Raw genomic sequence first — 17,301 nt, 5'->3', positions numbered from 1 at the left:
GTGTTCCCAGGTCACATTTTGTTCATTCGTCAACTCCTCAGTTGATCTTGTTTCTTCAGACTTCAAACTGTAAGGATCTGAATCCTCTCCCGGGTGGATTTCAGCTGAACGAGGTAGTCTCACCAACACCTCTAAGCTGTTGGGTTTTGCAGGATCAGCAGCTGGGCCCTGGGTTGTCCTCAGATGGAGTGTTCAGATTCGTTCTGGTTCCGTCCCACGGAGATAGCTTCTTCCCCAGGTGTTGGGGTTCGAAGAGTCCCTGCCTCTGCTTGTTGCTGCTGCCGGGCTCATCTACTTCTGCAGGCCGTTGCTGGGCCTGTATGTCCCTGTTGGCCACTGCTGCCGGGCCCGTCTACCTCTGGGGGCCACCGCCGGGCCTGTACATCCCTGTTGGCTGCTGCTGCCTGGGTGTCTACCTCTGCGGGCTGTCGCCAGGCCGAGCAATTTCTTTTAGCCATTTGAGATTCTTTTGTTGAGAATTCTGTTAAGCTCTGTAGCCCATTTTTTAATTAGATTGTTCAGTATTTTGAAGTCTAGCTTTTTGAGTTCTTTATATATTTTGGAGATCAGCCCTCTGGCAGATGTGGGGTTGGTGAAGAACTTTTCCCATTCTGTAGGCTGTTGTTTGGTCTTATTGACCATGTCCTTTGCTCTACAAAAGCTTCTCAGTTTCAGTAGGTCTCATTTAGTAATTGTTGCTCTCAGTGTCTGTGGTACTGGTGTTATATTTAGGAAGTGGTCTCCTCTGCCAATTTGTTCCAGACTACTTCCTACTTTGTCTTCTATCAAGTTCAGTGTAACTGGATTTAAGCTGAGGTCTTTGATCCATTTAGACTTAAGCTTTTTGCATGGTGACAGATATGGATCTATTTGCAACCTTCTGCATGTTGACATGCCAGCACCATTTGTTGAAGATTTCTTATTTCCATGGTACGGTTTTGGCTTCTTTATAAAAAATCATATGTTCATAGCTGTGTGGATTAGGGTCAGGGTCTTCAATTCAATTCCATTGTTCCACATGTCAGATTTTATGCCAGGACCAAGCTATTTTTATTATTATAGCTCTATAATAGAGCTTAAGATCAGGGATCATGATGCTTCCAGGGGTTGCTTTATTATACAGGATTCTTTTAGCTGTTCTAGGTTTTTTGTTTTTCCGTATAAAATTAAGTATTGTTCTTTCCAAGTCTGTGAAGAATTGTGTTGGGATTTTGATAAGGATTGCTTTAAATCTTCATATTGCTTTTGGTAAGATTGCCATTTTTATTATGTTGATTCTACTTATCCATGAGCATGGCAGATCTTTCCATTTTCTGATATCTTCTTCAATTTCTATCTTCAGAGACTTAAAGTTCTTATCATACAGGTCTTTCACTTGCTTAGGTAGAGTTACCCCAAGGTATTTTATATTCTTTGTGGCTATTGTAAAGGGTGATGTTTCTATGATTTCTTTATCAGCCCCTTTTTAATTTCTATATGTTTTGATGAACCATAATAATTCTTGAAATTCTATAATAATAATTTAAACTAGAAAATCATTTCATATGTCCTCAGTAATTAGATTAACTTCTTTGCTTTTTGATTTCATCAATTTAAAAATGTTTGAACTGTGTTTATGTGTTCATCCTTTTTTCCATGATGTGCAAGCAGCAGTGAGAGGGCAGCTTATACATGTCTGTTATCTGCTTATCCTATAGTTCTGGAGATGAAATCCAGGGAATCATTTGGAATCCAGTGACATCAATGGCAATTGATTGGGTATTAAAATTATTTATGTATGTGCTGTTATGTGAGTGTGCATATGCCATACCACTAGTGTAGAAATAGGAGAAAAATTTGTAGTAGTGACATGGGTTTCCTACAGATTGAACTCAGGACATCAGGATTAGCAGCAACCATGTTTACTCACAAAAACTATTCTCTGACATTCATTTGTTGTTCTGAGAAAGTGTTATGAACAGATGTTTAGTCCTGATAATAAACTAACTCATTTCACCTGCAATAAAAACAAAAACAAAGACAGCACTATATCATTTTCATTTGCAAATAAGATTTATTACTAAATTTCTCCTATATTCCACTATATTTAAATGAAAACCTATTTACAACCTGAAAAGACAATATTTTACTGATTTTGTGTATCAACTAATCTTATTTAAGCATCAATGAGACTGCTCTGTTATAAATGTCCGTATTGTGCAAATCTGTGACCTAATCTTGATCATCATATGAGGATGGACAAAAACAGACCCCATAAAATTTTCTTCTATTCTCCACATTTCCCTCATGACTTACATTACACACACACACACACACACACACACACACACACACACACACACACCAGAAAAAATTTAATGTAGTGCTCACTTCGGCAGTATGTGTACTAAAATTGAAACAATACAGAGAAGATTAGCATGGTCCCTGTGCAAAGATAACATGCAAATTCATGAAGCATTCCATATTTTTACAGATGTTATGCATACACTAAGAGACCATGGATGCCAACCCAGGCTATTATACCCAGCAAAACCCCCAATCAACACAGATGGAGTAATCAAAATATTCCATGATAAAACCAAATTTAAACAATATTTCTCCACAAATCCAGCCCTACAGGAAGCACTTGAAGAAAAAATTCAACCTATGGAAGTTAGACACACCCATGAAAACACAGGCAATAGATATTCCCATACTAACAAATAACAAAGAAGGGAACCTACAACACTTCCACCAAAAAATAACAGGAATTAACAATAACTGGTCATTAATATTCAACAATATCAATGGTCTCAATTCACCTATAAAAAGACACAGGCTAACAGAATGGATACAAAAACAAGATCCATCCATTTGCTGCATACAAGAAACACATGTCAACTTCAAAGTCAGACACCACCTCAGAATAAAAGGCTGGAAAAAGACTTTCCAATCAAATGGATTTAAGAAGCAAGCTGGTATAGCTATCCTAATATCTAATAAAATAGACTTCAAACTAAAATCAATTGAAAGAGATCAGAAAGGACACTACATATTTATCACAGGAAAAATCTGACAGGATGAAGTTTCAATTCTGAATATTTATGCACCAAATACAAGGGCACCCACATTCATAAAAGAAACATTACTAAAGCTTAAATCACACATTAATCCCCATACACTAGTAGTTGGAGACTTCAACACCCCGCTCTCACTAATGGACAGGTCTACCAGACAGAAACTTAACAGAGAAATAAGGGAACTAACAGACATTATGACTCAAATAGACTTAATAGATATCTACAAAATATTCCACCCTAACACAAAAGAATATGCCTTCTTTTTAGCACCGCATGGAACCTTCTCCCAAATCGACCACATGCTTGGACACAAAGCATATCTCAACAGATACAAAAAAATTGAAATAACCTACTGTGTTCTATCAGACCACCATAGTTTAAATTTAGATTTCAACAACAACAAAAATTACAGAAAGCCTACAATCTCATGGAAACTGAATAATGTCCAATTGAATCACCAATGGGTCAAAGAAGAAATAAAGAAAGAAATTAAAGATTTCCTAGAATTCAATGAAAACCAATGTACAACATACCCAAAGTGATGGGACACTGTAGCTAGAATTTCCTGCCTGGCCCACAGTCAGGACAAATCTGTCACTTGCCAGTCCCACAGCCACTGAGACCCAACCAAGTAAACACAGAGACTTGTATTGCTTACAAACTGTATGGCTGTGGTAGGCTTCTTGATAACTGTTCTTATATCTTAAATTAATCAATTTCTATAAATCTATACCTTGCCATGTGGCTCGTGGCTTACCGGCATCTTCACATGCTGCTTGTCATGGCAGCAGCTGGCAGTGTCTTTGACTCAGCCTTCCACTTCCCAGAATTCTTCTCCTCCTTGTCCCAACTATACTTCCTCCTGCCTGACTACTGGCCAATCAGTGTTTCATTTACTAACCAATAAAAGCAACACATTTGCCATACAAAACACGCCACAGCAGGACACCATGAAAGAAGTGCTAAGAGGAGAAAATTCATAGCTCTAAAAGCCCATATAAAGAAGTTGGAGAAATCTCACACTAGTGACTTAACAGCACAACTGAAAGCTCTAGAACAAGAAGAAGCAAACTCACCCATGAGAAATAGACACCAGGAAATAATCAAATTAGGGGCTTAAATCAACAAAAGAGAAACAAAGAGCATAATACAAAGAATCAAAGAAACAAAGAATTCGTTCTTTGAGAAAATCAACAAAATAGATAAGCCCTTATCCAAATTAACCAAAAAGCAGAGAGAGAGAGAGAGAGAGAGAGAGAGAGAGAGAGAGAGAGAGAGAGAGAGAGAGAGAGAATCCAAATTAATGAAATCAGAAATTAAAAGGGGGACATAACAACATACAATGAGGAAATCCAGAGAATCATCAGGTCATACTTCAAAAATCTGTACTCCACAAAATTCGAAAATCTGAAAGAAATGGATGATTTTCTGGATAGAAACCCCATACCAAAGTTAAATCAAGACCAGACAAACTGTTTAAATAGACCAATAATTACTAAGGAAATAGAAATAATCACCAAAAGTCTCCCTCCCCCCCAAAAGAAGCCCAGGACCAGATGGTTTCAGCACAGAATTCTATCATATTTTCAAAGAAGAGCTAATACCAATACTCTTCAAATTGTTCCACACCACAAAAACAGAAGGAACATTTCCAAATTCTTTTTATGAGGCTACAGTTTCCCTGATACCCAAACCACACAAAGATGCAACAAAAAAAGAGAATTACAGACCAATCTCCCTCATGAACATTGATGCAAAAATACTCAATAAAATACTGGCTAACCGAATCCAGGAACATACTAAAAAAGTTATCCACCATGACCAAGTAGGCTTCATCCTAGGGATGCAAGGATGGTTCAACATACAAAAAAATCTGTCAATGCAATATACCATATAAATAACCTGAAAGAAAAAAAAAACCACATGATCATCTCAATGGATGCTGAAAAAGCCTTTGACAAAATCCAACACCCCTTCATGATAAAGGTTCTAGAGAGATCAGGGATATAAGGAACATACCTAAACATAATAAAGGCAGTTTACAACAAGCTGACAGCCAACATCAAAGTAAATGGAGAGAAACTCAAAATAATTCCACTAAAATCAGGAACAAGACAAGGCTGTCCACTCTTCCCATAGTTATTCAATATGGTACTTGAAGTTCTAGCTAGAGCAATAAGACAACAAAAGGAGATCAAGGGGATACAAATTGGAAAGGAAGAAGTCAAACTTTCATTATTTGCAGACAATATGATAGTATACATAAGTGACCCCAAAAATTCTACCAGGGAACTCCTACAGCTGATAAACTCCTTCAGTAAGGTGGCAGGATATAAGATTAACTCAAAACGATCAGTAGCCCTCCTATATACAAGAAAATTTTATATTTGACTTTTACTTTGACTGATGTATCCATTTCTTCTATTATATCCCCAGTGCCTGAGATCCTCTCTTCCAACTCTCTATTATATTGGTGAACCTTGGCTGTGTACTTCCCATTTGTTGTCCTAAATTTTTTATTTCTGGAATTTCCTCAGTTTGTGTTTTCCTTATTGTTTCAGTTTTCATTTTTCAGGTCTTAAAAATTTTGTTTCCTTTAATGATTAATTTGTCTTATCTTGGTATAATTTACATTGTTTATTGGTTTACTGCAATTATTTGTGTTTTCCTAGCTTTTTTGGAGGAATTTATTGATTTCCTTCAGTTGTTTGATTGTTTATCCTTTCATGAATTTTCTTAAGGTATTCATTCATTTTCTTTTTAAGGGCCTCTATCATCTCCATATATTTGGTTTTAAGGTTTTTTTCCCCTGTATTTCAACTATGTTAGATTCTTCAGGGCCTGCTGTGGTAGAATAGCTGGGCTGTGGTGGTAACATATTGCCCTGGCTGTTATTAATTATGTCCTTATGTTAGGCATCAGGTTTGGGGTGATTATAGGTCAAGGTGCTGGTTTCTGACTTTATCTTGGTTAGATGGGAGTTTTGTTCCTGGGTTTCTGTTTCTTCTCTTGAGTTTCAGAGTATATGTTTGCTGAGTGTTTCCTTTTTTCCTGGACTTATTGAATTGTGTGTTCAAGGGAGAATGCTTGCTGCTGTTGAAAACTAGGGGAAGGGGAGATGAAGGGTAGATGATCTTTGGGATCTACAGGAGACATGGAGAGTGGAGAGGGGAAGCTGCCTCTGGTGGTCTACTGAAGTAATGGGGTAACTGTTAAATCAGGTCTGGGATGAGAGATAATGTGGTAGATCTGTGGACAGCCTTCTGGAAAATATGACCATTAGTAGATCAAGGGTGCTGCCCGAGTTAGGTCTTTTGACATAGATATGAGGTGGGAAGGGCAGGGCAGGTGGAAATAGTCTTTGGATTTCACAGGAGTTATGAACAGGTGGAGGAGAAGCTGCAGCTGAAGTTCTGTTGCAGCCCTAGGGACAGCCCTAAGTATTGGATATTGGGAAATAGAGATTGGGGAAGGTCTGTAGGTACCCTACCTGGTCTCATACCCAACATCTTAATACTGATTCATCAAGTTCCTGGGGTCCATTAATTTACTTCTTTCTTTATTTTTGTTTCTGTTGTTATTTAATCTGTAAAAGACTTAGCATGGGCTGGAGAGATGGCTCAGAGGTTAAGAGCACTGGCTGCTCTTCCAAAGGTCCTGAGTTCAATTCCCATTAACCATGTGGTGGCACACAACCATCTATCATGAGATCTGGTGCCCTCTTCTGGCCTGCAGGGATACATGCAAACAGAGCACTGTATACATAATTAATAAATAAATCTTTTTAAAAAAAGACTTAGCTTATTGGATAAAAAGTACTCTGTGGGCTGTGCATGATACTCAGCAAATATTCTTCTTGGGGCTGACCTTAGTTCAGAAACCAACACTCAAGTTGAGGGGCTCATAACCACCTGATATTACAGATCCAGGGATCCCACACACTCTTTGGTGTGTCACTTGTACACACATAGAAAACCTCTGTCACACATAAAACATATAGATGAAAATGAGGATATACTTTTTTCAAAAATGCATATGACTTATAAAACAATTAGAGGAAAAGAGGTTGCTTTAGGTATATAATACAAATCATACAACATTGATTTAAAAGTCTCTTATCCAGCACTTGATTTGAAAATTTTGCATTTTCACACTCTGATGCAGACTTACATCCAGTCATCAATCATAGGAAATAAAAGGATTTTGAAATGATCCTAACAGACATTCTTTCCTTTATTAAAAGATAATGAGATAATTTTAGTAGTCAAAACCTTTTTCTACAATGTAGAACTGTCAGACCTCAAGTGAACCCATCCAATGTTGCTAGAACAGTCCTCACTCAACCTATTTTCTATTATTGGCTAAGGAGAGAACTGGGATGCAGAAAGTAAGTGGTGGTCAGTGATTTTTTATTTTGATTTTCATTATAATCTTAACAGTTCTTGTTCAAGAGACCATGTTAACTACGTAGGTCTCTCTTTGTGTCTCCTTTATTCAATTGTACCATCTAGGTTTTGTCAATTTTTTATTAGTTATAATTTGGTTATATTTTCTTCTGCAAAATGATGGACCTCCCCCTATTTTTATTTTCTGAAAAATTACTATATTATCTTATGAGTTCCTTGAGTTTATTGGTTTGGAGACTTTCTGAGGAGAAACAGCATTAGTTTACTCTTTTTGATCTTAGAAGCTTGTTTCTCCTCACTTCTTGACATACATGTGTTTTCCAGTTGTTACTATCATCAATGTTTGCATTGTTGCTATTTAAGTTATTGACATTGTTGATAAATTGGCTTTTGGTTTTTAAAACCTTCTCATATATTATTGTGTCTGTGTCCTAGTTACTTCCAGCTGTCAACATACAGAGCCTATAGTCATCTGTGGGAACCTCAGTTTAGGGTGTGACCCATCAGAATGGCTGGGTGCTATGTCTTTGAGAGATTTTGTTGATTGCTGATTGATGTATGAAGGCCCTTCCAGTGATGGTACAATATCTGTAAGAAAGTTGGCTTGGGCTGGATAAGAGAGCTAGCTGAGCATGACACAATGACCAAGTAACAGAGAAATCTACTAAACAATAGTTTAGTTAAATGATTTTTGTCTTGATTTGCTAGCTTGAACTTCTAAGTTCCCACAATGATGGATTGTGACCTGGCAGAATCAGCCAAATAAACCCATTCATTACCTGTGGTGCTTTTGGGTAGATAACTCAATCACAATAAGAAACAAGATAGAACATAATGTGGTACACCAAAAGTGATTTTGTTCTTGCAAAGGACAAGGGAATGATGACTTTTGGCAAAAGGTTAAATATATCCATCCAGATTTAAATGCCTCAGACGCTCCCGTGTAAGTACTGGCAATTGGACCCACTTATATGCAAGATCAACAAGAACTCTTAACGTCTGAGCTGTCTCTCTTGTACTGTGTTGATTATTTATGATCAATATTTATGTTGCTAATGGTTTCATCTCTCTATTTGTAGCTGGTTAAATGCATAGTTCCTTTTGGTAAGATTTACTAAGGTTATCATTTAAACTGAAGCAATTCAGGTATCTGGAAAATGAATGCATAACTCAAGTGATTATGTATCTCTTTGTAGAAACTTCATTAAAAAAAAAAACCTCTGAGTTCTTCCTATCATTATTGTTTGTTTGATTGATTTTCACAGAGGAGCCAGGTTCTTAATTTTTACTTCTTGCTCTCCTAGATCTGATTGCATAGTATAGGCTAGCTTTCAACTCAGATGCTGATATACCTGCCTCTTTTATCTTCATGCTGGTATTAAACGTATGAGTCAATACACCCAGCTTGCTCATCTTTTTTGTAGATAGTAACTATTCATACAGTTTCTCTAACATGTAATCAGTACTGATGATGGGTTATCTTGTCAATCTATCTGGTAATATGTATTCTCTTACAAGGTGATATCCCATTCAAATCATTCAGAAATGATAGAGGTAAATTCCCTATTCAGTTTCCTTCTAAAGTGGCTAAATGATAATATTATTATATTTGTATTATAGAATAAGTGTTTGAAACACCAGAATTACATGACTATATTGTTAAAGAAGCCTGCATTTACAATGATGTCAGTATCATATGTCTTGTTGTGTGCATGGGCATGACACATTTATGTATGGCAAATTTTAGGATGCAGTAACCTATAATGATGTGCATGTCAACTTCACTCATGAAGAGTGGGCTTTGCTGGATCCTTCCCAGAAGAATCTCTACAAAGATGTGATGGTGGAAACTTACAGAAACCTCACTGCTATAGGTAGTACTATAAATTTTCCTCCATATTTTAAAATAAGGGGACAACTAGTTCCTGGTTATAGATACTCTTCTGTAATTTGATTGAGTCTGAGGAATAATGAGGTGAAGATATTAAGCATGGTCTTAAGGATAATTGAAGGGAGTTACTTTAATTTTGCACAATTTCCAATAATATTTCATATATTCCCTGGTATAATATTCTAGGGTACAAGTGGGAAGATAATATTGAAGAGCACTGTCAAAGTTTTCGAAGACATGGAAGGTAATTTTCATGTGCAACCTGATACAAATGTTCCTCTGGAGATATTTTAATGTATCTGTAACTTTTAAATAATAGCATCAGTATAAATAATTACAGTTTAAAGTACACTGATGATCATTAAATGATTTCAATACCATATACATCAATGGCAAGTGAATTGTGTTTTCATGTCATTCTTTCAAGAATGAAGACAAGAGTCAGTGTCTTAACAGTTACCACCATTTGAATAATAGCTGCATCAGACCTATGATGTAGATGTGACTATCCATTTAGTTTCTTACTATTTATATTACAAAAGTTATGCTCATTAAATATGTAATAAGATTATATTCAAAACCTTCTAATAAGCAAACAATTCATAGTAAAATATTGTTACTCGTATATTTGTTCTGACTTTGCTAAATTTAGGGAGAAGAGTAGTTAGAGTAAAGCGTTAAAAGGTGGTTGTTGTGGAGAAAACTTAATCCCCATACCACATGTTGATGAAGAACAGAAAGTCCAACTCTAAATGAAATGTGGAAATCTTTTAGTTCTTATTCTTCCCTTAATAGGTATATCATATGTCACTTTAAAAATATGAACATAGGGACATAGAAAGAAGCAATATACATTTCTTCATCTTAGAACAATCAGAATATATGTAATAATCCCCATGTGGAGTAGACTTGTTGAATGTGATGCAATTTTACAAAAAATGATTTTTCAGCTTCATTGGTAATCCAGCAACAACCACACTGCAGTGAGTGCCAGGATTGTGTAAATGCTTTTGTTTGTCCTGGTTCACTTTGGAAATATAGCAGGACTCACAGTTTAGGAAAATTTGTTAATGGAAGAAGTGAGATAAAGGTCTGAATTAATCCAGTTCTCTTCAATGATGTGAAATCTCATAGAGAAAACAGATGTCATCAATATGAGCCAGGTAATAAAGCATCTTACCATCACAAGAATCTTCAAATATGCAAAACAATCCTTAACGAAGGGGAAACACCTAAGTGTAAATAATGGGCTAAAATATTAAGATCTTATTCCTCTTTACATTTAGACCAAATTGAAAAATAAATACTTATAGATATACAAATTCAACATTGTAGTGAATGTGGTAAATCTTTTACATACACTAATTTTCCATGCAGGTATGAAAGAAGTCATACTACAGAGAAACCTTCTGAATGTACTCAATGTGTTAAAGCCCTTGAATGTCAGAGTCTTCTCCTAAAGCATGAAAGAACACATACTGGACATACACCATATGAATATAATCAATATGTTAAAGCCTTTGAATGTCCCAGTCATCCACAAAGGTACAAAAGAACACATACTGGAGAGAAACTCTATGATTGTAAACAGTGTGGTAAAGCCTTTTCATGTCAGAGTTATCTTCAAAGTCATAAAAGAACACATACTGGAGAGAAACCCTATGAATGTAATTATTGTGGTAAAGCCTTTTCATGTCAGAGATATCTTCAAATTCATAAAAGAACACATACTGGAGAGAAACCCTATGAATGTAATCAGTGTGGTAAAGTGTTTGCACAATACAGTCATCTTCAAAGGCACAAAAGAACACATACTGGAGAGAAACCTTATGAATGTAATCAGTGTGGTAAAGCCTTTTCATGTCACAGTCATCTTCAAAGGCATAAAAGAACACATACTGGAGAGAAACCCTATGAATGTAATCAGTGTGGTAAAGCCTTTGCACAATACAGTCATCTTCAAAGTCATGAAAGAACACATACTGGAGAGAAACCCTATGAATGTAATCAGTGTGGTAAAGTGTTTGCACAATACAGTCATCTTCAAAGTCATGAAAGAACACATACTGGAGAGAAACCCTATGAATGTAATCAGTGTGGTAAAGTGTTTGCACAGTACAGTCATCTTCAAAGTCATGAAAGAACACATACTGGAGAGAAATCCTATTAATGTAACCAGTGTGGATAAGCCTTTTCATGTCATCGTTATCTTCAAAGTAAAAGAACACATACTGAGGCGAAACCATATGAATGTAATGAGTCTTGTAAAGCTTTTTTTTATATCACAATTATCTTCAAAGTCATAAAAGAACACATACTGGAGGAAAACGCTGTGAATGTAATCATTGTGGTAAAGCCTTTTTATGTCATAGTTATCTTCAAAGGCATAAAAGAACATATACTGGAGAAAAACCCTATGAATGTAATCAGTGTGGGAAAACCTTTGCTGAAGACATTTATCTTCAAGTACATGGAAGAACACATACTGGAGAGAAACTCTATGAATGCAATGTGGTAAAGTCTTTGTATGACACAGTCAACTTCATAGGCATGCAATTATACAAACAGATAGAAACCCATGAAGACACAGGCAATAGATAACACCACAGCAGTAAACCCCAAAGAAATGAAGCACACACACTACCACCAAAAATAACATGAATGAACAAGCACTGGTCATTAATATTTCTTAATATCAATGGACTTAATTCACCTATAAAAAGACATAGGCTAACAGAATGGATACAAAAACAGGACCCATCTTTCTGCTGCATACAAGAAACACCTCAAATTCAAAGATAGACACTATCTAAGAAGAAAAGGCTGGGAAAAGTCTTTCCAATCAAATGGTCTTAAGAAGCAAGTGGGTGTAGCCATCCTAATATCCAGCAAAATAGAAATCAAACTAAAATCAATCAAAAGAGGTCAAGAAGGGCATTACATACTAATTACAGGAAAGATCCACCAACATGAAGTTTCAATTCTGAACATTTATGTCCCAAACACAAGGGCACCCACAAATGTAAAAGAAACATTACTAAAGCTTAAATCACATATAAAACCCCACACATTAATAGTGGGAGACATCAACACCCCACTTTCAACACTGGACAGGTCTGCCAAATCAAAACTTAACTGAGAAATATCGAACTTAACTGATGTTATGACTCAAGTGGACTTAATCAATATCCAAAGAATATTTCATCCTAACAAAAAAGAATATACTTTCTCAGCACCCCATGAAACCTTCTCTAAAATTGATCACATACTTGGCCACAAAGCACATCTCAACAGATACAAAAAAAATTGGAATAACTTCCTGTGTTCTATCAGTCTACCACAGTTTAAAGTTAGATTTCAACAACAATAAAAACTACAGTAAGCCTACAATCTCATGGAAACTGAATAATGCTCAACTTAATCACCAATGGGTCAAGGAAGAAATAAAGAAAGAAATTAAAGACTTCCTAGAGATCAATGAAAATGAATAAACCACATACCCAAACTTATGGGACACTATTAAAACAGTGCTAGGAGGGAAGTTTATAGCACTAAATGCCCACATAAAAAAGTTGGAGAAATCTCACACTAGTGACTTAACAGCACACCTGAAAGCTCTAGAACAAGAAGATGCAAAGTCACTGAAGAAGAATAGATGACAGAAAATAATCATATTGAGAGCTGAAATCAATAAAATAGAAACAAAGGGAACCATACAAAGAATTAATGAAAAAAAGAGTTGGTTCTTTGAGAAAATAAACAAAATAGACAAGCCCTTATCTAAACTAACCAAAAAGCACAGAGAGAGCATCCAAATTAACAAAATCAGAAATGAAAAGGTAGACATAACAACTAACACTAAGGACATCCAGAAAATCATCAGGTCATACTTCCAAAACCTCTACTCCACAAAAGTGGGCCATCTAAAAAAATGGATAATTGTCTAAGTGGATACATACCACATACCTAAGTTAAATCAAGACCAGATACATTATTTAAATAGTCCAATAATCCCAAGGGAAATAGAATCAGTCATGAAAACTCTCCCAACCAAAACCATCCCAGGACCAGATGGTTTCAGAGCAGAATTCCACCAGATCTTCAAAGAAGAATTAATACCAATACACTTTAAATTGTTCCACACAATAGAAGCAGAGGAACATTACCAAACTCTTTCTATGAGGCTACAATTACCCTGATTCCCAAGCCAAACAAAGATGCAACAAAGAAAGAGAACTACAGATCAATCTCCCTCATGAACATTGATGGTAAGATACTCAATAGAATACTGGCAAACAGACTCCAAGAAAACATCAAAACAATTATCCACCATGATCAAGTAGGCTTCATCCCAGGGATGCAACATATGAAAGTCTGTCAAAGTAGTACACCATATAAACAGACTGAAAGAAAAAAAAACACATGGTCATCTCAATGGATGCAGAAAAGGCATTTGACAAAATCCAACACCCTTCATGATAAAGGTCTTGGAGATATCAGGAATACAGGAAACATACCTAAACATAATAAAGGCAATTTTCAGCAAGCCAATATCAACATCAAATTAAATGGAAAGAAACTCAAAGTGATTCCACTAAAATCAGGAACAATGCAAGGCTGTCCATTCTCCCCATACTTATTCAATATAGTACTTGAAGTTCTAGCCAGAGCAATAAGACAACATAAGGAGTTCAAGGGGATACAAATTGGAAAGGAATAAGTCAAGCTTTCCCTATTTGCAGATGACATGATAGTATACACTAGTGACCCCAAAAATTCAACCAAGGAACTCATATAGCTTATAAACACCTTCATCAATGTAGCAGGATACAAGATTAACTAAAAAAAAAATCAGTAGTCCTCCTATATACAATTGACAAACAGACTGAGAAAGAAATCAGAGATACACCACCCTTTACAATAGCCACAAATGATATAAAATACCTTGGGGTAACTAAAGAAGTAAGTGAAGGACCTATATGACAAGAACTTGAAAAAAAAGTCCCTGAAAAAAGAAATAAGATGTCAGAAAATGGAAAGGTCTCCCATGCTCATGGATAGGCAGGATTAACATAGTAAAAATGGCAATCTTACAAAAGGCAATCTACAGATTCAATGCAATCCCCATCAAAATACAACACAATTCTACACAGACATGGAAAGAACAATATTCAACTTCATATGGAAAAACAAAATCCCAGAATAGCCAAAAGAAACCTGTACAATAAAACAACCTCTGGAGGCATCACGATTCCTGACCTCATGCTCTGCTATAGAGCTACAGTAATAAAAACCAGTTTGGTACTGGTATAAAAAAAAGACATGTGGATCAATGGAATTGAATTAAAGACCCTGACATTAACCCATACAATTATGAACATATTATTTTTGATAAAGAATCCCAAACTGTACAATGATAAAAAGAAAGCATCTTCAACAAATGGTGATGGCATAACTGGATGTCAACATGTAGAAGGCTGCAAATAGATCCATATCTGTCACCATGTACAAAAGTTAAGTCTAAATGGATCTAAGACCTCAACATAAATCCAGTTACTCTGAACCTGATCGAAGAGAAAGTAGGAAGTAGTTTTGAACGCATTGGCACAAGAGATCTGTTCTTAAATATAACACCAGTAGCATAGACACTGTGAGAAACAATAAATGGGACCTCTTGAAACTGAGAAGCTTTTGTAGAGCCAAGGATATGGTCAACAAGACAAAGCAACTGCCTACAGAATGGGAAAAGTCCTTCACCAGCTCCACATCTCATAGAGGGCTGATATCCAGAATATATAAAGAACTCAAGAAATTAGACATTAAAATGCCCAACAGTCCAATTAAGAAATGGGCTACAGAGCTAAACAGAGAATTCTCAACAGAAGAAGCTCAAATGGTTGAAAGACATTTAAGGAATTGCTCAATATCCCTAATCATGAGGGAAATGCAAATAAAAATGACTCTGAGATACCATGTTACACCTGTCAGAATGGCTACGATGATCAAAAACACTAAAGACACCTTATCCTGGAGAGGATGTGGGGCTTGGGGACTCTCCTCCACTGATGGTGAGAATGCAAGCTTGAACAGCCACTTTAGAAATCAATATGGTGCTGTTTTAGAAAATTGGGAATCAATCTCTCCAAAGACCCAGCTATACCACTCTTGGGTATATACCTAAGGAATGCTCAATTGTACCACCTGCTCAGCTATGATCATAGCAGCATTATTTGTCATAGCCAGAAACTGAAAACAACCTAGATGCCCTTCTACTGAAGAATGTATAGTTATACATATATGCAATGGTGTACTACTCAACAGAAAAAAAATGACATCATGAGGTTTGCAGGCAAATGGATGGATCTAGAAAATATCATCCTGAGTGATGTAACCCAGACTCAGAAAGACAAACATGGTATGTAATCACTCATAGGTGGATACTAGATGTAAAGCAAAGGATGACTAGACTGCTACTTACAACTCCAGGGAGGCTACCTAGTAAAGAGGACACTAAGAAAGACACAGAGATCACCCAATGACAGAGAAATGGATGAGATCTACATGAGCAAACTGGACATGAGGGAGGGAAATGAAGGCCAAGGGTTGGGAGAATGAAAACTTGGGGAATGGGAGATCCCAGCTGGATCAAAAACAGAGAGGGAGAATAAGGAGAGACTGTGATAGATGAAGACCCCATGGGAATAGGAAAAAGCAAAGTGCTAGGGAGGTCCCCAGAAATCCACAAAGATTCCTCTACAATAGACTACTGGCAATGGTCGAGAGAAAGCCCAAAGTGACCTACTCTGGTTCTTGGATGGCCAAACATCCTATCTGTTTTGGTAGAACTATCATCCACTGAATGATGGTAGCATGGCCAGGCCCCAGGGAGAGCTTCAGGAGTCCAATTGGCAAGAAAGAAGAAGGACTGTATGAGCGAGAGATGTTGAGGTCATGATTGGAAAAAGCACAGGGACAAACAGCCAAACTAGTGGAAACACATGAACTATGAATTAATAGCTGAGGAGTCCCCAATTGGATCAGGCCCTCTGGATAAGTGAGACAGTCGATTGTTTGGGACACCCCCAGACAATGGGACCAGAATCTGCCTTAGTGCATGATCTGGCTTTTTGTAGCCTGGGGCCTATACAGGGACACTTTGCTCAGCCAGAGTGAAGGGATGAGGGGACTGGACCTGCCTCAACTGAATCTACCAAGCTGAATGGAATCCCTAGGGGAGTCCTTGTCCTGTAAGAGATGGGAATGGGGGGTTAGTTGGGGGGAGTGCGGGGTGGGGTGGGAGAAGGGAGAAGAGGGGAATCCGTGACTGATGTGTAAAATTAAATTCAATTACAAAATTAAAATAACAATAAAAAGATACAATTGTTTATCAAGTTGACAGTGGGTACAGTTGTGATAGCTATTTTTGGTAGCCAAATTTAATACATCTGGAATTAACTAAAACTCAAAATTTGTGGGGCATGCCTGTGAGGTATTTTTGCTTAATTTTGAGAGAAGATCCATGAGTAATCCTGATGTTTGCGTTAGTAAGACATTCTTTAATCTGGATATTAATTAGGGAAAAAACACCTTTAACTCAAGTATCTTGAGCCCCAAAACCTCACCTGTAATCTCAGCCAGGCCTTGTGCTGGAACCCCATATACAGAGATGGAAGAAGGGAGCTTTTGATCTTTAGCTGCTTACTCTCACCTTGCTAGGAAGTCCATTCCTTCACTGGCATTGGAACCAAGTACTTTGGGATTCCAGACTATACTACTGATGGGCTGAGACATGAAGGGTAATGGACTGAGCAACTACTGGATTCTTGGACTTTGTCATCAAAGCCAGCCAAGGTTCAATTAGCTGGACTACAGCCTGTAAGCCATTCTAAAAAGTAGCCTCTAATATATGTAGAAATTCATTCTATAAATTGTTACCCCAAAGAAC

The 17,301-nt window shown here is 36.8% G+C and overlaps 1 protein-coding gene and 1 non-coding gene across 2 annotated transcripts in view; both read left to right on the top strand.

Annotated features, from left to right (window-relative positions):
* Window positions 1-16,611, top strand: part of LOC143269390 (uncharacterized) — a 38,537-nt gene extending 21,926 nt beyond the window's left edge. The window contains exons 2-4 of the mRNA XM_076554501.1: window positions 9,213-9,339; window positions 9,543-9,600; window positions 10,734-16,611. Coding sequence (XP_076410616.1) covers window positions 9,213-9,339; window positions 9,543-9,600; window positions 10,734-11,526 — 978 coding nt within the window. The 3' untranslated portion in view covers window positions 11,527-16,611. The remainder of the gene's footprint in view (window positions 1-9,212; window positions 9,340-9,542; window positions 9,601-10,733) is intronic.
* Window positions 2,363-2,469, top strand: LOC143269443 (U6 spliceosomal RNA). Its single transcript, XR_013045866.1, has one exon. It is a non-coding gene; the product is annotated as a U6 spliceosomal RNA (small nuclear RNA).
* Window positions 16,612-17,301: the final 690 nt, after the last annotated feature.

Source organism: Peromyscus maniculatus, chromosome 18, assembly GCF_049852395.1.
Source record: "Peromyscus maniculatus bairdii isolate BWxNUB_F1_BW_parent chromosome 18, HU_Pman_BW_mat_3.1, whole genome shotgun sequence".
NCBI lineage: Eukaryota > Metazoa > Chordata > Mammalia > Rodentia > Cricetidae > Peromyscus > Peromyscus maniculatus.
Note: the sequence above shows the minus strand (reverse complement) of the source record. Positions and strands in the feature narration are given on the sequence as shown.